The following is a 22,081-nucleotide window of genomic DNA, read 5'->3' as shown; positions in this document are numbered from 1 at the left end:
AATAGGAACAGCATCAAATATTACCGCAATCGTTGTGCAGAGCTTTCCAAACCAATGGTCCAATGGCTTCAATCATAAGAATAAAAAAAAGGAAAACAGCACACACAAAAATTGAAAAAAGTGGGCTTTTAATGCCTGAACGGTGTGACAATGTTTCGGATATGGTATCCTTTTTCAAGCCAAAAAAAAAAAGTAGAGAAAAAAAGTTTTTAAAGATATTACAAAAATATAAAAGTTCAAATCACCCCTCTGTTGCCCCATTCAAAATAAAACAATAATAATTACAATAATTACACATATTTGGTATCGCTGCATTCAGAATCACCCGATCTATCAAAGTATAAAAAGAATTAATCCAATCGGTAAAGTGTAGCGAGAAAAAAATTTAAAAACGCCAGAATTACGTTATTTTGGTTGTTGCAATATTGAAATAAAATGCAATAACGGGCGATCAAAGGATCATAGCTAACCTAAAATGGTATCAATAAAAATGTTAGCTCAGTGCGCAAAAAATAAGCCCTCACCCGGCCCCAGATGCTGAAAAATGGAGGCGCTACAGGTCTCGGAAAATGGCGACATTATTTTTTTTACAAACTTTGGACTTTTTTTTTTCACCACTTCATAAAAAAAAAAGAACCTAGACATGTTTGGTGTCTGCGAACTCGTAATGACTTGGAGAATCATAATGGCAGGGCAGTTTTAGCATTTAGTGAACACGGTAAAAAACAAAAAACAAAAACAATTGTGTATTGCATGTTTTTGGCAATTTCACCGTAGTTTGAATTTTCTTCCCGTTCTCCAGTACATGACATGGTAAAACCAATGGTGTCGTTCAAAAGTACAACTCGTCCCCGAAAAAAAACAAGTCCTTCCATGGCCATATTGACAGAAAAATAAAAAAAAGTTATGGCTTTGGGAAGAAGGGGAGCAAAAATCGGAAAAGCAAAAATCGCAAGGTGGGGAAGGGGTTAAGCCATCCTATGACAAAATTGCCTGATTTTCGTCCTTCTCAGATGATTTTTATCCCTGTTTTACGTCCGGGTGACATCTGATTTTAGATATTTAATGACGGACATGATGAATTCCAGCTTTCCGGGTTAATAATGACAATGGATCCGTAGAAATCGGGTGCTTACAAGTTACGGATGATCCGTATGGGATCCAATATTTTTTACGCACCCATGGACTTGTATAGGCGATACTCATCTGAGATATGGCAGGGATTAGATGCCGCCATTTTTATTCACTGAACATGGGTCAGTGTGATGTCTGATCTGTGGCCATTTTGGTTATCCCTGAACTATACACATACAGCATATGTGGTCAGTCACTGCCTGTATTTGTGCTACTTATTCTGGGAGCAGCAGTAATATCGCAGGGGATTCGGAGCAATGTTTCAGTCACTTCCTGGCTGTGATAATTGTGCGTTACACCCAGACGCGATTCTCTACTTTGTCCACTAGATGTCGCTGCTGTCAGTCAGAGGCCAGACCGTGCATGTTTCCTCCCCACGGATTGCGCTATGGTACATTCCAAAGATGGCGGCGCCCATGTGTAGCGCAGTGAGTCGGCTGCAGGTAACAGGGACATTGGGGTCACTGGGGGGTGCGCTTCTGCCACCTGCGGGTGCTGCTGTGGTAACAGGTGGAGTGGATGGCATTCTGAAGCTTTGCTTCCTGTAGGGATTTGGGGTTATGGCTGCTTCTATTAAATGCACCACAATTGTTTTTTTTTTTCCTCTGGTGCACGGTATCCTGTCATATCTGACCTGTTGGGACCATTTTTGTAACATTTTTCTCATTTTTATAGATGTATGTATCCAGTTCGTGGTTATAAAAACAAGCAGATTTGCTATTCACTCCTTATTAAAAATGTGCAGCCATTCTTCAGATAGAACAGTAGTTTTAGTTTTTGCAGCTCGTTGTCTAGGAAACCGGCCACCGCTGCTGTCTTATCTTGTAAGCGCTGCGCTGAAGCTGGCCGGGACTAGGAGGTAACAGCGCCCCCTCCAGCGCTCCTGGCCGGCTTCAGTACAGTGCTTACAAGCTGAGTAGAAGAGCACTTGTAGGCACTGCACGCGTCTCTAGCAGTGGCGGTCGGTCTCCAAGGCAACAAGGCTGAAAAGAAAAGTGTTAATATCTCAAAAATGGATGAAAAATTTTAATATGCAGTAAATTGCAAAAGTGCTTGTGTCTCCGAGCACTAGATGACGGTCTTCATTAATGAGGGTGGGAGGAACCCAGTGACCTCTTAGCGGAATATCCCCGCTGGAGTGGTGCATTAAAGAGGTATCCATTACTTTAGCATTGATGACCCATCCTTAGGATAGTTCATCGATGTTTGATCAGTCAAGGTCCGACACCCGGCACAGCTGTCATCTGTGTTAGCGATCAGAAATACTTGTGTGCGCGGATCCGTATCAATCCATTTTTCAGAGGATGCGGAAAACTATTTTTTTGTGCTTTTTCATCCTGATTAAAACAAAAATTTGAAAAATTGATCCTTTTTTTTTTTTTTTTCTTTATAACATTGCAGTCTATAGAAGACAGAGCTGTCAAACGTTAGAAAAACGTGGTGTGAACCAGGCCTAAGCGGCAATCATAAGGGTGCGACTGCCGGCCACCTGCGGGAGTTACACATCACATTCTCAGATGAGGTTATTACTCAACAAGGCCGAATCTTACTTATACACTTTTTATTTGTAGGTTTTGGTCAGAGGACTAGAAGGCATTTTCCCCCGACATTCTCAGATTCGCTGTATTCAGACGAGCTCGGTTTGTCTGAAGGTAAGCACAATATGTTATGGCCCTTATCAAGGTACCTTACTGTAACATTTTACCACATGGAATTTGGTTTGGTTTTGACTTTTTTAATGGTAATCACATTTATAGAACAATGGGAAGTCTGAGACTGGGCATTAAAAAATAGTAAAAAAAAATTGCAGCACTCACCACCAATGTATCATTTCCACCAATGTATCCTGTGACCACCCGCAGGGTCACAGGATACAATAGACCTTCACATGTGACTCGCGCCACTGTGTGTCTGACACCCTAGATGACGCACGGCTAAACGGCTATGCAACAAACGTCTATTTGTAACCGGTGACCATGTGAATGCAAGGAAGTATGAAGAATGATACATTGGTGGTGAGTGCCGCAATATTCTCTTCTTTTATGTGCGTTTTTGGAATCTATATATATATAATCGTCTAAGGGGCACCTCCGTCTGTTTGTCTGTGTGTCACGGAAATCCCAAGTCGCTGATTGATCGGCCGCGACCAATCAGTGACGGGCACAGTCTGGCCGCTCCCTACTCCCCTGCAGTCAGTGCCCCCTCCATACACTCCCCCCCCCCCCCAAGTCAGCCTCCAAAGTATGCAGCATCAATAGTAAAAAGATGTAATGTTAAAAATAATAAAAAATAATAAAAGATGGTGCTATTCTCACCCTCCGGCGTCCACCGATGCGCGCGAGCGGCGAGGTTGCCGCCAGCTTCCGTTCCCAGAGATGCATTGCGAAATTACCCAGATGACTTAGCGGACTTGCTATGTTATATGCTGCGTGACTGATATATACTTCGTGGCCAGTGTTATTTACTGCGTGGGCTGTGTTATATACTACGTGGGCTGTGTTATATACTACGAGGCTGCTATATACTACGTGGCTGCTATAAACTACGTGGCTGTGCTATATACTACATGGCTGCTATATACTACGGGCTGTGCTATATACTACGTGGCTGTACTATATCCTGCACCCCAAACCCCTGACATCCAGTACCCCGAACCCCCGACATCCTGCGACCAATCAGCGACAGACGCAGTCCAGCCGCGAATTGACGCGGGATTTAAACCACGCTTTGCTGATTGGTCGCGCCCGGCCGGCCGCGACCAATCAACGATATTGGCTCGGGATTTAAACACCGCTTCAGTGATTGGTCGCTGCCGACCGTGAGCTACCAATCAGCGATATTGGCGCAGTATTTAAACACCACTTCGGTCAGTGGCCGTGGCCGGCCGCGAACAATCAGCGACAGGCGCAGTCCGGCCGCGAATTGGCGCCAGATTTGAACCACGCTTCGCTGATCGGCCAGCTGGGCGCGACCAATCAGCGATATTGGCGCGGAATTTAACGCCCACTCACAGCGCGACGTACATACATACATACATATTCTAGAATACCCGATGCGTTAGAATCGGGCCACCATCTAGTGCTCTATAATTACTGAGCGCCACTGAGGACGTACTGGAGCGCTAAGTGACAGGTACACTGTGGATAAATGTGGAGGAGAGCCGTGCCAGTATTTTGGATTGACATTTTCTTTACGAGTTGCGATATTTGCCCTTGACTACATGATGCAAGACAGCGTAGGTTGTGTTGTTACCAGGAGGCTCTGTAAATGAGCGACACAGAGATGGCAGTGAGAAGCATGTCTACAGCAGACATCATCAGTATAACACACCGACACTGCTGCAGCGACCGAGATCACAGATAACTCCTACCCCGGCCATCTCACCACTCAGATGCTCAACTCAATGGTCGCCTGCTGGGACAAAAAGAAAAGTATCCAAAAGTTAACCACAAAAATTTAGAATTTTTTAATACATTATTTATAAATCTACTATTGAAAAGTGCAGCTCTTATACACCTGGATTGATGGAAATAATAAAATAATTATGACTCTTGCAAGCCTTTAGTAAACAAACATGGCTGCATCCTTAAAGGACTGTTCTCAAGTTTGAAAGTTACCTCCAATCCATGGCATAGGGTATAGCTTCCCGATTTTTGGAGCCCCCACCGATCCTGAGAATCGGGGGGCTATGAAGAGCCCCATGTGAATGGAGAAGTGGTCGATTATTCATTCTTATGGGAGTACCGAAGAACAGCCGAGTGCTGCACCCAGCTGATGATCAACCACCACTCCATTCACATGGGGCTCTTTAGAGCCGCAGTTATCTGGATTGGTGGGGGTCCCAGCAGTCGGACCCCCAGTGATCGGAAAGTTATTCCCTGTCCCGCAGAGGATAACTTTCTATCTTGAGAATACGTGATTATAGGGTCCGTCCCATCATTACACTTCCAGTGTATATGCCCATTATAGAACAGGATTAACTCCCTTGTGACTTTCCCTAATAGACAGATCAGAGAGATCACATGATCTGCCATGTATTTGGATAGCTGACGCACATATTCAAAAGTTTCCAGCGCCTGTACTCCTGGCTGACCTGGGACGGTCGGCACTCACTGAGCACGCCGGACGGCTGACACTCAACACATTAGGTAGACATTCTGAGTAAGGCTACTTTCACATTTCCGTCGGTAGTCGGCTGTCACAAAGCGTCGGCACGATGGACGTTGACTGGGTGAAATAGTGTATATCGTGAGCAGCGGATGCAGTTTTTCAACGGGTCCGCTGTCCAGTCTAAAGTCCCGGGAAAGAAAGAGAGAGCGAGATTTCCTGCCGGGCATGTGCAGTTGGAAACACAGGATACAACGTACAGAAAAACGTTCCCTTGAACGTTTTTTTTTTTTTTACAAAAGATGGGCCGTCACATTTTGCAGGATCCAGTGCACGGCGGACAAAACGTGAGTCCATACGTCGCTAATACAAGTCTACGGGAAAATGCAGGATCCTGCACACTTTTTTGCAGGATCCTGCATTTTCAAAAATCAACATGAAAGTAGCCTTAGCATGACGGATCTGTAGGGGGCACTATAACAACTATGCAACATCGATATCTACCTTGTCTAACACAGACGTGTAATATCTAACAATGGCACAAACATTTTAAAGCCTATATATATATATTTTTTATTTTTAGAACCGTGCAGCTCGTGTACGTGTGGGTAAAGGAGACAAACCAGTGACCTATGAAGAAGCACATCCGCCTCATTACATTGCCCATAGGAAAGGCTGGCTTTCTCAACACACAAGTAAGACTTTTATAACTCTTCCATATACTGTACATATGTGAAGTCTTAAAGGGATTGTCCACCTTTTGCATATGATTTTTTTTTCACTATATATATTCATGTAATTAGGGCTAACAATAATTATCTTGCTGAAATCTGACATGTTGGATCCTTATCTTCTCTACAACATCATATGTTGGAGGAGAGTCAGGAGCCCCCCCATACATCTTAGACCAACCCCTGCAATGTTAGCCTTATTTAGTGGGGGCTTACTATGTGATAGAGAAGATGTTCATTTTTGAAGGGTCAGGATATCTTGATTTTTTTATTATTCTATCCTTTTACAGAATTTTTTTCCATCATACATGACGGCACCACGAGAGAGAGGATCCGCCCATCAAGGACAGGAAACCTTCAAGATAAAAGGGGCGGCTCCTCTCTCCACATCAGTTGGTTTCCTGTCCTTGACGGGGAACCCTCAAGAGGGCATCATGTGAGAGTCCTATCGGACAACCGAACAGCGGTCGCATACGTGAACCACCAGGTGGAAGACTTCTGATGAAGACAGAAAAGGATGCCTGGGCCTGGGTCGGGTGGATTTGGGCAGGCGCTGGTCTGCTGCACCCGTCACCAGGTACCGGTAGTCGCCTCGGGGGCCATGTATACCATGCCCCCCCTGAGCGAAGCATGGCCACAGCCCATGAGGCGAACGCCCGGGTGAAAATTATCCACGGAGGCCGCAGGTGGCGCTCCCCCCCTGTCGATTTAAAAATCCTGCTGTCCACGGCCGTCACTTTATGGTACCCCCCCCCCTGTTGACTAATGGTGGCCATGCAGCCTGTGAGGCACATCGGTGCCCGGGCTAAGTAAGTCTCCTCGGAGGTTGGGGCACCTCCCTGTTGAGATTTTAAAGCAGGTCTCCCCCCTAACCCTGGTCGGTACCTGAGGTTGCAAAGGACTTGGCAAGGAGCGGTGTCCGGAGCACTAAGAGGGCATCTGGACGTTGGTGAGTGCGGCGTTGCCTCCTGGAGTCTGTGGTCTGGAATTCCCGGCGCTGCAAGCTCCTTCTCAGTCAGCGTCGGGTGCCGGAAATGGTGGGTACGCGCATGCGCACGATACCCGCACGATACCCGGCGGCAGCACTCGGAACGTTATACAGGAGCTAAGGGGCAGGGGGCCGAAAGAGGCGGTGCGCACCGGAAGTGGTGACCGGATGCGCGCCTGGAACACAGTACAGCAGCGCACACCGGAAGTAAGGACCGGGTGCACGCGCAGTGTTCTAGCAGAGGCAGGATCAACCAGGTGAATGGTGGATCAAAAAGCGCGCACCAGAAGTGGTTGCCGGGTGCGCGCTCTGGCATAAATATACAGCGACGGTAGAGGCAGGATCAACCAGGTGATTGATTGCATATAGGAGCACCGGAAGTGGTGCAGGCACGATCAGCCAGGTAATCATTCATGACAGGTGCGAACATACACCTGATTACTGAAGCGACCAGTAAAGGCAGGATCAACCAGGTGATCCATTAAAAAAAAAAAAGAGGTGCACCCGTTCTCGGTCACTGATGCACATAACCACAAGACTCATGTCTCTAGCCGAAAGGCACTTCCTTTCATTATCGGCCCTGCATATCCGAGGTGTGGACAACATAAAGGCAGACTTTTTAAGCAGGAACCACTTGAGGCAAGGGGAATGGTCCCTAAAAAAGTCTATTTTTCAACAGATAATACACATGTGGGGAAGACCCAGTATAGACCTCTTTGCCTCAAAAGCCAACAAAAAAGTTCAAAAATTCTGCTCCCTGAACCCAGCAGACAGGCCATTGGCAGTAGACGCCTTCATCATAGAATGGACGTCAGGACTCCTGTATGCCTTCCCACCGATATGTCTAATCCCAGCAGTTCTGAGGAAGAACAGGGAGGATAAGGCCAGGGTAATTGTGATAGCTCCCTTCTGGCCGAAAAGACCATGGTTTTATTGGCTGAAAGTGATGTCAGTGACGGACCCGTGGGTTCTCCCGGAAGACCAGGACCTTCTAACACAGGGTCCCTTCAACCACCCGCAGAATTCCGGGCTACATTTGACAGCCTGGCATTTGAACGGTCGTTGTTAGAGAAAGAAGGGTTCTCAGCTGGTTTAATATCCACCTTGCTCAGTAGCAGAAAACCAGTAACGACCAAGATCTATGGGAGAATATGGAAGAAATTCCTGTCCAGTTCAGGGCCAATACGGGAAGGGGAGGTCCCGATAGTGGCAACACTGGAGTTCCTGCAAAAGGGCTTAGATCTGGGGTTAGCTGTTAGTACCCTCAAAGTACACATTTGAGCCTTAGCAGCCTTATTCAACTGTGACCTGGCAAGTAATAGGTGGGTGGTGAGGTTTATCCGAGCCTGTAGTAGAGCTGACTCTGTTCCATCCCCTACTCCTCCACCATGGGATCTAAATTTAGTGTTAACAGCTTTTACAGAAAGCCCCTTTGAGCCGTTAAATACTACTTCAGATAAAGTACTAACATTAAAAACAGCTTTGTTAGTGGCACTTACATTGGCCCGTAGGGTGGGGATTTACACGCGTTGTCAGCTGACCCCCCTTACACACAAATTATGGACGATAGGGTTGTATTAAAATTAGATCCGGCATATCTCCCCAAAGTGGTATCGAGATTTCATAGGGCTCAGGACATAACCCTACCCTCTTTCTGTCCCAATCCTAGTAACAAGAAAGGAGAGACTCCATTGCCTAGACGTTAGGAGATGTATCCTACAGTATCTAGAGGTGACAAAATCCTGGAGGAAACAGAGGGCTTTATTTGTTTCGTTCCAGGGGTCAAGGAAGGGCCTTAAAGCCTCAAAACAAACTATAGCTAGATGGGTGAGAGAGGCCATTATTCTAGCGTATAGTAGTGGAGGCAGGGTTGTTCCACAGGGTCTGAAAGCCCACTCCACGAGGGCCATGGCGACGTCATGGGCGGAGAGAGCAGATGCTACCATCGACCAAATCTGTAAGGCGGCCACTTGGTCCTCTCCATCTACATTTTTTAAACACTATAGGCTAGACCTATCTGCTACCTCTGATCTCACATTTGGGAGAAGAGTGTTAAAAGCAGTGATCCCTCCCTAGAAGAGAATACAAATCTCTGTAACTCTCTCGTGGTGCCGTTATGTATGATGGAAAAACACGGGTATTACATACCTGGTAATGTGTTTTTTCATGAGACATGATGGCACCCTTATATTCCCACCCTTTTATTCACGTCATTAGTTGGGTGCATTATTAGCATTATTTGTATTATACACTCCCTGGGGTATCGGTCAATAGAACCATATAGGATGTATTATTTATGTGTACACTAACCGGCGGAGTTCCTCTCGTACTCTGTAAAACAACTGATGTGGAGAGAGGAGCCGCCCCTTTTATCTTAAAGGTTTCCTGTCCTTGATGGGCGGATCCCCTCTCTCGTGGTGCCGTCATGTCTCATGAAAAAACACATTACCAGGTATGTAATACCCGTGTTTAGATTTAAGTGTAAGGAAACAATAAATCCCCGGACAATTCAGTGACCTCCATTGTGAAGTTACATTCAGTACAGATTGGAGTGTACGGATCTACACTGGACATGTAAGATCAGATCTCCCAGGTGTAACATGACACTGCTCACAGGGCCAAAGTGAATCCCATATATTCCCCCTTTATATTATCACAAGAGTGACAGACTATATGTGTCCATTACCGACCCGACATTGATAGTTCTGAAGAAGGAAGCGATTATTAGGATGATGTCCTAATCTAAAATGTAAAACGGGGCAATCAGCTCACCTGTCCGGGTGCACGGCAAAATACTCCAGTAACAGCAACCGTCCAAACTATAGCCGGCACTCACATCTTCTTAAAAGAATTGAATTATTGATCCAGAGGTATAAAAGGCATACAAAATAGTTGAACACAACAGAACAAAAATTAAAAAGTCAGAAAAAAATTATCCACTGCGCTCCAGGCAACATGTTTCAGACTGATTTGGATTTGGAGGAAGGTTTTTGGAGTGTTTCTGCTCAGTATTTGGAGGAAGATTGTTGGAGTGTTTCTGCTCAGTTTGTGCTCCAAAAATCCTTGAAAAACTCTGTTTAAGGATAGGATCTATTAGACTGTTGATTAATTCCACCTCTTTTATCCAACTGCTCAAAGCAGGATTCACTAAACCATCTCAGACAGATGTCTGTCCAGCCTCTGTTTGAAGACTTCCATTGAAGGAGAACTCACCACCTCTCATGGCAGCCTGTTCCACTCATTGATCACTCTAACTGTCAAAAAGTTTTTTCTAATATCTAGTCTGTGTCTCCTCCCATTCAGTTTCATCCCATTGCTTCTAGTCTGTCTTTGTGCAAATAAGAATAAAGATGATCCTTCTACAATGTGACAGCCCTTGAGATATTTGTAGACAGCTATTAAGTCTCCTCTCAGTCTTTTTTGCCAGCTAAACATTCCCAAATCCTGTAAACGTTCCTCATAGGACATGGTTTGCAGACCGGTCACCATTCTGGCAGCTCTTCTCTGAACTTGCTCCAGTTTCTTGATGTCTTTTTTAAAATGTGGTGCCCAAAACTGGACACAGTATTCCAGATGAGGTCTGACCAAAGAGAAGTAGAGGGGGATAATGACTTTATGTGATCTAGACTGTATGCTTCTGTTAATACATCCCAGAATTGCATTTGCCTTTTTTGCTGCTGCATCACACTGTTGACTCATGTTCAGTTTATGATCTATTAGTATACCCAAGTCTTTTTCACATGTGCTGTTGCTTAGCCCTATTCCTCCCATTCTGTATATGCTATTTTCATTTTTATTGCCCAGATGTAGTACTTTGCATTTTTCCTTGTTAAAAACCATTCTGTTAGTTGCTACCCACTGCTCCAATTTATATATTTTTGAATCCTCTGTCTCTCTTCTCTAGTATTGGCTATCCCTCCTAGCTTTGTGTCATTAGCAAATTTAATCAGTGTACCCTCAATTCCTTCATCTAAATCATTGATAAAGATGGTAAACAATACAGGGCCCAGGACAGAGCCCTGTGGTACCCCACTTGAGACATTCTTCCAACTGGATGTGCAGCCATTTACGACCACTCTTTGTGTCTGATCACTAAGCCAGTTATGAATCCACCTAGCAGTTGCCTTGTCCATTCCATACTTAGTCATTTTTTCAATAAGGATGGTGTGAGATACTTTGTCAAATGCTTTGCTGAAATCAAGATATACTATATCTACAGCATTTCCCTGATCCACCCAGTCATTGATTCTGTCATAGAAGGAAATTAAGTTAGTCTGACATGACTTATTAGTTACAAACCCATGCTGACCCTGGTTAATCACTTCATTCTTATCCAGGTACTTACATACATGTTGTTTAATAATTTGTTCAAAGATCTTTCCTGGTATGGAAGTCAGATTCACTGGCCTATAGTTTACGGGGTCCACCTTCTTACCCTTTTTGAAGATGGGAACAACATTTGCTCTTCTCCTGTTCTCCAAGAATTTTCAAAGATTATGAAGAGTGGTTGAAAAATTTCATCTGCTATCTCCTTCAGTACTCTGGGGTGTATTTCATCTGGACCTGGAGACTTGAATGTTAGCTAAGTGTTTCCTCACTATCTTTCTGTTTATAGATATCCTGGATTCTTCTATTCCTTTAATAGGACATTGAATATCAGTTGATGTTACTTTTCCATTCTGAGAGAAAACATATGCAAAATAGGAATTTAAAATTTCGGCCTTCTCAACATCCTTTCTTACCATTTCATCATTTTCATCCTGTAAAAATCCTATACCATCTTTGACTTTTCTTTTACTTTTGACATATCCCCCAAATCCTTTTTTATTGCTTTTGATGTCTCTTGCAAGCCTTAATTTATTGTCAGCTTTAGATAATCTGATTCGTGCCCTGCAGGTTCTGCAGACAGCTTTATATTCTTTTTTTTTTTTTTCAATCAGACAAATTAAAACATGTATTACTCATGACATTACAGTTTACTCAGGTAACAGTTTTTAGAGTAAAGTATCCCTCCCTCTCCCCCCCTGCCCTTAGAGATCATAACATAAACAAACAGAATTCCTCACGTTGTACACATAATCGAATAGCGTACTATCACGACCCCTGAACATCTCTTATAGCGTCACATCATTCCCGCCACACTAGTTCAGGTCAATCCACGGTTGCCATAACTTGTTTTTCTTGATGTATATGCTTTTTTCCAGAAGAAGCATATGACCGTTTTGTGTAATAAAGTCTCTTCTAGTTGGAGGTTCCTCTCTTATCCAAAGTTTTGCTATCAGCTTTCTTGCAGTAAATAACATTCGTGCAATTACTATTTTGGTCGAGTTGTCCGTTATTATTTCTTCCACGTATCCCAATATGCATACCAATGGGTTATTAGGGACAGTGCACCCATACACCAGTTCAATACCACTATCCAGAAGGAAGACAGTCAAGGACAATGCAACAGCATGTGCAATATACCTGCCTGAGATTGTGAACACCTTGGGCAATCAGAATTAGGCCTCATTCCAACCTTGAATAATCTTTTGGGGGTTCTGTAAGCCCTATGGATTACAAATACAGTAACTGTGATAACCTCCCAGGTTCACTCATAGAAATCTTAGGCACCTACTCTAATATTGATTCCCATCTATCATCATTATATTCTTCTTTAGATATGCCTCCCTCTTTCCATTTGATAAACATTTCTTTCTTCCTTTTTAGCATGTGTTTAAGTTCTGTGTTCATCCATCCTGGTTTCCTTAAATGCTTTGTATTCTTCCCTCTTTTTGGAATTGTTAACGATTGTGCTTTGAGAATCTCATTTTTCAAGATTTCCCATCCTTCCTGGACATTTTTGTACTTAAGAATATCCAGCCTTTGGATCCCTCCGATACTCTTTCTGAGTCCCTTAAAATCTGCCTTTCTGAAATCTAACCTTGAAGTCTGAGTCTTGACAGGTCTTCCTCCTCTAGTTATCCAAAATTCTAAAATAGCATGGTCGCTACCTCCTAGGGTCCCAGCAACTCTTACCTCCTCAACCATTTCCTCCCTGTTTATAAGGATTAGATCCAAGGTAGCAGATCCCCTTGTTTTCTTCCCTACCTTGTGGAAGATAAAGTTGTCAGCAAGAGAGGATAAGAATTTGCTTGACCTGTTAGTTTTGCCTGAAAGAGATTCCCAGCAAATGTCTGGATAGTTGAGATCTCCCATGACAACTATGTCATATTTTTGGAGAACTTGGCCATTTGATGCATCCATATCTTCAGCTTGCACAGGCGGCCTGTAGTAAATGCCTACAATGGTGTCCTTTCCATTGTTCGGTCCTTGTATTCTTACCCAAACAGTTTCCACAGAACTCCCAGTCTCTGAAGCTTCAATCTCTGTGCAGATATACGCTTTTCTAACATACAATGTGACACCTCTTCCTCGTTTATCAAGTCTGTTTCTTGCAAATAAGTTGTATCCTTCTAGCCTTGTATTCCAATCATGTGTATCGTCCCACCAAGTTTCAGTAATTCCAACGACATCATATTTCTTCTCCTGTGTTAGTAGTTCCAATTCTCCTTGTTTGCTGCTCATGCTTTGTGCATTCGTATAGAAACATTTTCGTTTGTGATGGGTTTTCTTTCTCCAATATTTTTATTTAGATTTTTTTTGTCTTTGTTCTTCCCTTCCACTTCTAATAGCAGAGTTCTCAATAGTAGTTGTCAAGTGTATGGCTTTTTTTGACCTTTTGCTTCCCTTCCCACATTGTTCTAGTTTAAAGCTCTCCTGATGAGTGCAGCAAGGGGACTTTCAAATACATGTTTTCCAGTGTTCATAAGGTGCACCCCCATCTCTAGCAAGCAGTCCATCGTCTAGGTAATTCACTCCAGAAATCCAAATCCTTGCTGATGGCACCATCGACGTAGCCAGTTGTTCCCCTGCAGAAAGTTTGATTGCCTTCACAGTGGTTGAAGGACAAGGTGTCAAGGGGCAATACTTTGACCACTATCTCACTTATACAAGGAGCAGCAGCATTTCCATCGGATGCCTCAGCTGACTGTACAGTTGGCGGCAAGATCAGCAGGCCTTCGAACGTGGCCTGTAGGGCTTTGTGGTTAAACTGCTGGCCTGAAAATGTACAGGCCAGAACAAGGTTGTTTGCCATTCCATATGAAAGAGAATACCTGTGTGGCCCAGCTTTGTATGAAATGTGTAGGTTTAGAGTGGATAAAGCAGAATTACATTGTGGGCATCGCTCTGTGTAGGATCTTCTAGGTTGCAGTTTCTGAATAGTGGATTGTGTTTGCGATACGGGGCTATTGGAGGCCGCATCTCCGACATCATCCATGACAAGTTCTCCTTCCTCCTCACTTTCCGTCCCTTTTCCTCACTCTTTGGAGGATTCTAGATACGAATGATGGTGTTTGCTTGGTGGTCTGACAACGTTTGCTAGTACCTGAAGCTAGTGACTGATTTGGAAGACGTACAACCGCGCTATATTGGTCTTCTCTTTCCTTATTTCTCCTTACTGTGCCTGCGGCCATATTACAACGAAGATGTATAATCCAACAGCTTATAATATAAAAGATGGCCACCTTACTTGTAGAAAAATACCAAGATATGTAGGGGGCCTCTACTCAAATGCCACATCATTCAGGTGAAAGTTATACCGATTTCCAGTCGCCACCATGCACTGCCGTATAGTGCTAGTCATAGAGTTCACCTTGGGCACAAGTCTCGTCCCTCTATTTATATGAGCAAGTGTATAGGTGTATGGCAGAGATATGTATACCCACACTGGGTGCGTCACGTCACTCCGCAAACCTGCAGTGCCAAAAGACTGACTAGGAGCTCATCGGAGCGGGTCTGGTGACTGGCAGGATGTGATTATCTTAATGTATTACCAGTTGTAGAAGGTTCCAGTGTCAGCTGAGATGCATGCCACTGATGGCATGTCGGAGGTGTCAGAGGCATACAAAGAAATCATGGGGCCCCAAAGAAGAAGTTTTAATTGGGCCCACACCCCTCCCCCAACAAAACATCTATATATTCATTGATATCACAGAAGAACATATCTCACAACTTTGCAGCCTTTATAAAGTAATGTTCCTCCTACTGAAGCCTTAGATTCCCCCCTCATTGCACCCATAAAGTATGATACCAACAAGTGTCCCCCACCCAAACACAATATGATGCCTCCACAGTACCCTCAACATGCACAGTATGATGACCCTACTGTACATCACCTCAACTCCCCCTGCAAACTATGGTGATCCCAACACAGTATGATCCCCCAGCTGTGGCCCCCACACAGCCCTCCATGCAATATAATAGGTCTACGTACAGTATAATGACTCTACATGTCACCACACTGTATAATGGCCCCCACTAGCCCTCCACACAATATGATGGACCCCAACACAAACATTCACACTGTATTATTGCTTGTATACAGTATAATGTCCCCCACATAACCTTCTATAAAGTATAAAGGCTCCATAGTCTTCCATATAGTATAATTCACTCCCCATAGTCCTCCATATAGTATAATGCACCCCATAGTCTTCCTTACAGTATAATGCACTCCTCATAGTTCTCCATACAGTATAATGCACCACCCATAGTCCTGTATGTAGCATAATGCACCCGATAATCCTTCATATAGTATTATGCACTCCATAGTCCTTCATATAGTATAATACACCCCCAGTTCTCAATCTAGTATAATGCACCCCCATAGTCTTCCATTTCGTTTAATGCACTACCCATAGTCCTCCATATAGTATAATGCACCACCCACAGTTGTCAATGTGGTATAATGCACCCCATAGTACTCTATATAGTATAATGCAACCCATAATCCTCTATATAGTATAATGCACCCCTCATAGTCCTCCATACAGGATAATACGCTCCCCATAGTCCTCCATACAGGATAATACGCTCCCCATAGTCCTCCACACAGTATACTGCACTCCCATAGTCCTCCATACAGTATAATGCTCTCCCCATAGTCCTCCGTGTAATGTAATGCGCTTCCCATAGTCTTCCATTTGGTATAATGCGCTCCCCATAGTCCTCCGTGTGGTATAATGCGCTCTTAACAGCATCCTTGTGGACGTTAGGGAGAAGATAGAACGTGGGCACCTTAGGAGCTTGGGTCAAGAGACCATCACGTATTTTCTTAGAAATGATGCCCCTCTCAAATGCTATGTCAAGTATAGTTTCAATCCTATTTTGGAAAATCTTCATTGGATTCTCATGGAGCAGAGTGTAAGTATTTTTATCACGCAATTGCCTGAAGGCCTCTCTTTCGTATTTCTCCACTGGCCACACCACCACATTCCCCCCCTTGTCAGCAGGCTTAATTACAACATCATCCAGATGCCTTAACTCCTCAAGTGCCTGACGTTGTTGAAAGGATAAATTATCCTTCCTCCCTTTATTACTATTGGTTTTAAATTTGTCAGCGACCAATTTATTAAAAATATCAACCTGGGAGTATAATGTCAAGGCGGGGGGAAAGTGGTGGATTTAGAAGTTATGGGCGGCGGAGAAACACTCTGACAGGAAAGGATTCAGATTCCAGCTCCTCTAATATACGAATAGCCTCCAGTTCTTGCCCAGTATCATTAGTAGATCTAGAATCACCTTTTGAGTGCAGTCGTTTCAGAATCAACTTTCTGGAGAAAAGGTGTAGATCCTTTAGGGCTAAAAAATAATCAAAATTATTAGCTGGTGAAAATGACAGTCCTAACCCCAATACTTCAATTTGTGCTTCGGACAAAGCATGTGTAGAGAGATTAATTACCTCTAAGGCATTAGTTTTCATTTTCTTATCTCTCGAGGGTGACATGGTCATTTTCCGTTTATTATTAAACTTGCCATTCTTAAACCAATTACCCTGGTTTGATTCTCTTCGACCCATTGGAGTTTTCACACCATCTCCACTTTTATCATCAATCGAGGATACTGATGAGAAAGAGACTGAACGACCACGTGACTGTGTCCTAGTGGTTCATTCTCCGCCATTTGTAGATCCGAATATTTTTTGAATCAGAAAGGCCACGTTGATATTTCTTCGTTTTTCTAGCCACTACATCACCTTCCCACTTTAATAGCTCAGCATCAATTTCTTCTTTTAAATTTCATTGCCATATCGGCAGATGACATCTTATTAATTTCCTCCTGAACAGATTTCAATTCCTTATCCAACTCTTTAAGTTTACTTTCATTGGATTTTACCAATAAATCCATAAAACCTTTAGAACAAATAGACGCTGTCTCTTCCCATTTAGCCTTAAAATTCTCTTCCTCGACTGGGAAAGACGGAAATATTTGCATTCGCAATCCTCTAGGAATTAAGCCACATGATAAGTATTTTTCGAGGAACGTTTTGTTCCACCATACCCGATATTCGTACATTTAGTAAGTCTTTAAATTTTTTTGCTAGTTCAAACATGTCTCTAGATTTGGCATTAAAAGCACTGTCTGGACCTTCACAAAAAACTTTGTCCAATTGTAAGAGCCACGATTTCTCACGTGCCCTGAAATCCATAACTTCTGGATCAGCTACTGTACTATAAATAAGAACACCCAGACACTTGTGTGTCTTAGTCTTTATATATACCCCGCACACCTATTCCCAATGTGGGCATAATGATCAGCGCATGTGAATGAAGTGCGCAGGGCCGGAAGTAACATCACCCCCAGGCCTTCAAGACTAAGACACACAAGTGTATACACGGCCCCCTGAGGAAGCCCACGCGAAACGCGCGTTGGGGCTGCGTTGTCTGACCAATTGCACGGATACACCTGGGTGAGATATTATTTTTTGCTCTGATGCATATTGTTTAAAGATCTGGGTATCTATATAGGGCCATAGCTATGGTGATAATGTGTTTTTAATTAACCCTAAATATACCCATTGTGCTGTGACAGTGCTGCAATATATACCGTATATTACAATCATTGAATTCCCGGTCCTTTTTACATACAAGAAATTGTCGGACTTTTCTGTTTGTGTCCTTCACTATATAAATCGTTTGTCCATATAACCTTTTTAATATATTTGTGTCTATGGTGTTTACTATTTTACTGATAACCAAAAAATATTTGATATTTTTATGGGTAGTTTGGTACTCCTTTTTCCTTTGTTTATAATCATATTTTGGAGTATGTTTTATGCCTGTTTTTAACAGTGCTGGTTTTTATAAAAATTTTTCTGGGTGTTCTTATTTATTTTATAAAAGCTGCCAGACTTTGGAGCACACAGTTCCCATTGGTCTGCGTTGCAGTTTTGGTTTGTTGAGCTATGGACACATTTGTCTGGAAAAAAAAAAAAATGTAATAGTTACCTTTGGTTAATAAAACTGCCCTATGTTTCAATCTGCAGTCATTCATTTTCAGATGCAGTTTACAGCCTGATCCAAGTTTCAGATTTTTCTCTTGCTGGGAGTGCCTCTTCCAGTAATATAGGCTGGATGTGAGGTCTGTGTATCCAGGGAGCTGTGGTTTTCATTGGCTAGTATAGCAGCACAGCTTCCATCCTTATTTCCTTTCCACATGCTTACCTCCTTACCTATAGCCTTGTTTTATCTGCCCTCTCGGAGACTGTAGATACATTATTCCCTGTCCACATTGTGCAAATTTGCTTTCAAACCCTCCCTGCCATGAACACCGAGAGAAGGAGGGGGGAGAGTTGTCAGGATGATTTGTAACATTATTGCAGAGCTACATATAGGATTTACTTTGCAGCACTAAATTCACTTAAAGGGATTATTTCAGAATTTTCTTTTTTTTTTCTCACTCCCTGTAGTGTAATAATAACTCTCGTTATTTAGTAGCCCGACCAACCTTCAAATACTCACTGCCTGATTCCTTAATCCTCTTTCTGGCTCAACCTGCTCCATAAATATGATTTATATTGTGGGGATATCACTTTAAATGTGCTGTAGCCCCTTCAGTCAGCTGATCGGGGGAGGGTGTCATTCTGTGTTGGAGATATGACCAAGGAAAACATTTTTTTTTCCTAGAGGTGCGCAGTAATGGGATTTATCACTTTTTTTTTCTTACTGGGTTTCCTTACTGTCTGCACTGCAGTAAATGTCAGCCATAGATACAGCACAGCGCCACCTTGTGGCCATATTCTCACTGCACATAATATTTCTATGGGGAAACATTTTTCCCACGCCGACCTGCTTGTTTGCCATTCGTAACACATTTTGATTATAGATGTTTTTTTTTATGTGATTGGTGCATTAAAAAAAAGAATAGATTATGAATACCATATTTATGAAGGCCCTTAATTTTGGAACCTGCAAGTTTTCCAGTTAAAAAGGTGGCGGTAGGTATAACATGGCCTTGTAAAGTGGAGTTTACATTCCTTAAAGGGAATCTGCCAGCAGGTTGTGTTATGTAATCTGAGAGCAGCATGCAGTAGGGGCAGAAACCCTGATTCCAGCGATGTCACTTACTCAGCAGTTTTCTGTCATTTCAATACAATTGGTGATTTATTTTTTTTTACTGCAGGACTAGGTCTCATGTGCAAACCAGTCCAGCTAATCTGTGTAGCCCCGCCCCTATCACTGGCAGTTTCACAGAGCATTGTCAGCAATCAGTGGTGTGGGCTGGGTTATACACACAGCTCAGCATTCATAGCTCTGCAGCAGCCAAAACAGGGACTGTATCAAAACTGCACCAAGTGATACATTGCTGGAATCAGGGTCTCTGTCCCTACGTCATGCTGCTCTCAGATTACATAGCTGACAGATAACCTTGAATAAGAGTAAGCTTTCTGTAGGGATTATGGCACCGCCTAGTGGAGTGTACTAGTCTGTAAAAAAGGTTCTCCATTACTTAAGGGAGTATTCATAGCATAGACATTTATGCATATCCCTGCTTGGATGTTTGTGGGACTCCCATGGATGCAAGTGACAAGAGTCAGCGCTCCATTTATTCATTCTCTCCTTGAATATTGTAACAGCCAAGATATAGCTGTGGATTCTACCTCCGGGCTGCCCACCTAACATTTATGGCATATTCTGTAGATATGTCTAAGGTGGGAAGGAATATCCATATTTGACCATCAGAATAAAATTCTATCCAGAGATGTGGGTGACACAGCCATAGTGTATCACAGTAGCAGCAATTTTATCAAACCTAGCCTAGCGGCTTTAGATCAACGTATGATTTTGGGATGTGCGGTTCATGCTCTTTTTTTTTTCTTTTTGCACAAAGCATGTTCTTGTCTCTTTCTTGGACCAGCACTCCTCCCATTTGGCACAGGTGGTTTTAACTAGCAGGAGACTGCAAAGTAAGGGGTCTAGCCCATCTTGGCTCTCACTGAAGAGCTGGAGGAAGGTGAGTTTAAATGCTCCTTTCATTTTGGTGCTGGTGCTGTGTGGCGGCCATTGTTGCTGTGGCTTTGTGCTGGTGGGGCGGCACGGTCTGGAGTCTTGGGGGCTCAGTCTCGCAGCATGGGTGCTGTGGGGCAACAGGCTGTCCGCCCTGCTGGTGCATGGCCGCTGCGGCGGTGGTCGCGGCACGGCTCCGCTCCGTTAGGGCGTTAGGACCCACTACGAGGTTTGCCGTGAAGGGGCAGTGGGCTTCATACAGTCTGATCAGAATGTTAAACTGAAAACCTCATGTTCAGTATATAAATTTTTGCCTAGCGGCTTTAGATCAACGTATGATTTTGGGATGTGCGGTTCATGCTCTTTTTTTTCTTTTATCAAACCTCATTCACACACTACAGAAAAATAAACCTTGAACTTGACCGGCCATGGCACATTTTTGACAATATTTGCTGCCAACTACATCAAAACAGCAACAGATTTTTATTTTTTTTAATTTGGCAAAAAAAAAAAAAGGCACATTCTTCATGAGGCTTAACCCACCCACCAGTGATTTTCCAAGTACCACATCTAGATGGATGCAAAAAGAGAGTTTATTAACAATTTTAAACCAATGTTACATCACATTAGTCAATAGTATAAACTTGCAGTGGGAGGGAACTAGTAGTGCTGTCAGAATGGATTCCTGGAAATACAATTACCGGTAGGTCTAATTACCGTTTTCCAGTTCACCACCTGACAGCACCATTGGAGGAATCCCAAAGAATGGAAACCTAGGGTGGGACTACTGCATGTAATACTTTTCTACCAAAGGCTAACTGCTCTGATGAGACATCTAGTTTATAGTATCTAGCAAAGGTAGAAAGACTGGTCCAAGTCGCCGCCCTACAAATCTGCTCTGCTGAGGCTCCCCCCTTCTCCACCCAAGATGTAGCAATAGCTCGGGTTGAGTGGGCTCTAAGAATATCTGGGGGATCCTTCCCTTGGGCTGTATACGCTAGATTTACAGTAGTTTTAATCCAACTTGCAATAGTTGATTTTGCTGCCTTACAACGTTTGTTTGGTCCCCCGTACTGTATGAACAGGTTCGTGTCTCGTCTCCAACCTTCTGTCGTCCCCGGGTATTTTAAAACCGTCTCTCTAACGTCAAGGTTATGGTAGACCCCTTCCTTCGTGTTTCTAGGGTGTTGGCAAAACGAGGGAAGAATTACTTCTTGGTTTATGTTTGTGGACAAAACTTCCTTGGGGAGAAACGCTGGATTAAGGGTATGTGCACACGTCCGGATTTCTTGCAGAAATTTCCTGAAGAAAACCGGAAATTTTCTGCAAGAAATCCGCATTTTTTTTTTGGCGTTTTTTTTCCGTTTTTTTCGCATTCTGCAAGCGTAATTAGCTTGCAGAATGCTAAAGTTTTCCAAGCGATCTGTAGCATCGCTTGGAAAACTGACTGACAGGATGGTCACACTTGTCAAACATAGTGTTTAACAAGTGTGACCATCTTTTTACTATAGATGCTGCCTATGCAGCATCTATAGTAAAAGATAGAATGTTTAAAAATAATAAAAAAAATGGTTATACTCACCTGCAGGCGTCCGTTCCTATAGATGCCGTTGTGGTTCAGGACCTTCCATGACGTCGCGGTCACGTGAGCGGTCACATGACCGGTCTCGACCAATCACAAGACAGTGACGTCATCGCAGGTCCTTCACCGCACACCAGCTTTAGAAACCGAAGCGGCAGCATGCAGCAGAGAGGCGGGAAGACATCGAAGGTGAGTATAGGACTATTTTTTA

The 22,081-nt window shown here is 43.4% G+C and overlaps 1 protein-coding gene across 2 annotated transcripts in view; it reads left to right on the top strand.

Annotated features, from left to right (window-relative positions):
- The first annotated feature begins 1,448 nt into the window (after positions 1 to 1,448).
- Positions 1,449 to 22,081, top strand: part of MRPS24 (mitochondrial ribosomal protein S24) — a 30,057-nt gene continuing 9,424 nt past the window's right edge. Inside the window, exons 1-3 of one of the 2 annotated variants that reach the window (XM_077260824.1) lie at positions 1,449 to 1,577; positions 2,706 to 2,786; positions 5,825 to 5,936. In XM_077260824.1, coding sequence (XP_077116939.1) covers positions 1,464 to 1,577; positions 2,706 to 2,786; positions 5,825 to 5,936 — 307 coding nt within the window. In that variant the 5' untranslated portion in view covers positions 1,449 to 1,463. Of the gene's footprint in view, positions 1,578 to 1,679; positions 1,812 to 2,705; positions 2,787 to 5,824; positions 5,937 to 22,081 lie in introns of those variants that run through there. The other variant, XM_077260823.1, reaches the window with a different exon arrangement.

Source organism: Ranitomeya variabilis, chromosome 5 (assembly GCF_051348905.1).
Source record: "Ranitomeya variabilis isolate aRanVar5 chromosome 5, aRanVar5.hap1, whole genome shotgun sequence".
NCBI classification, from domain to species: domain Eukaryota; kingdom Metazoa; phylum Chordata; class Amphibia; order Anura; family Dendrobatidae; genus Ranitomeya; species Ranitomeya variabilis.
This window is presented reverse-complemented; position numbering and strand designations above follow the sequence as displayed.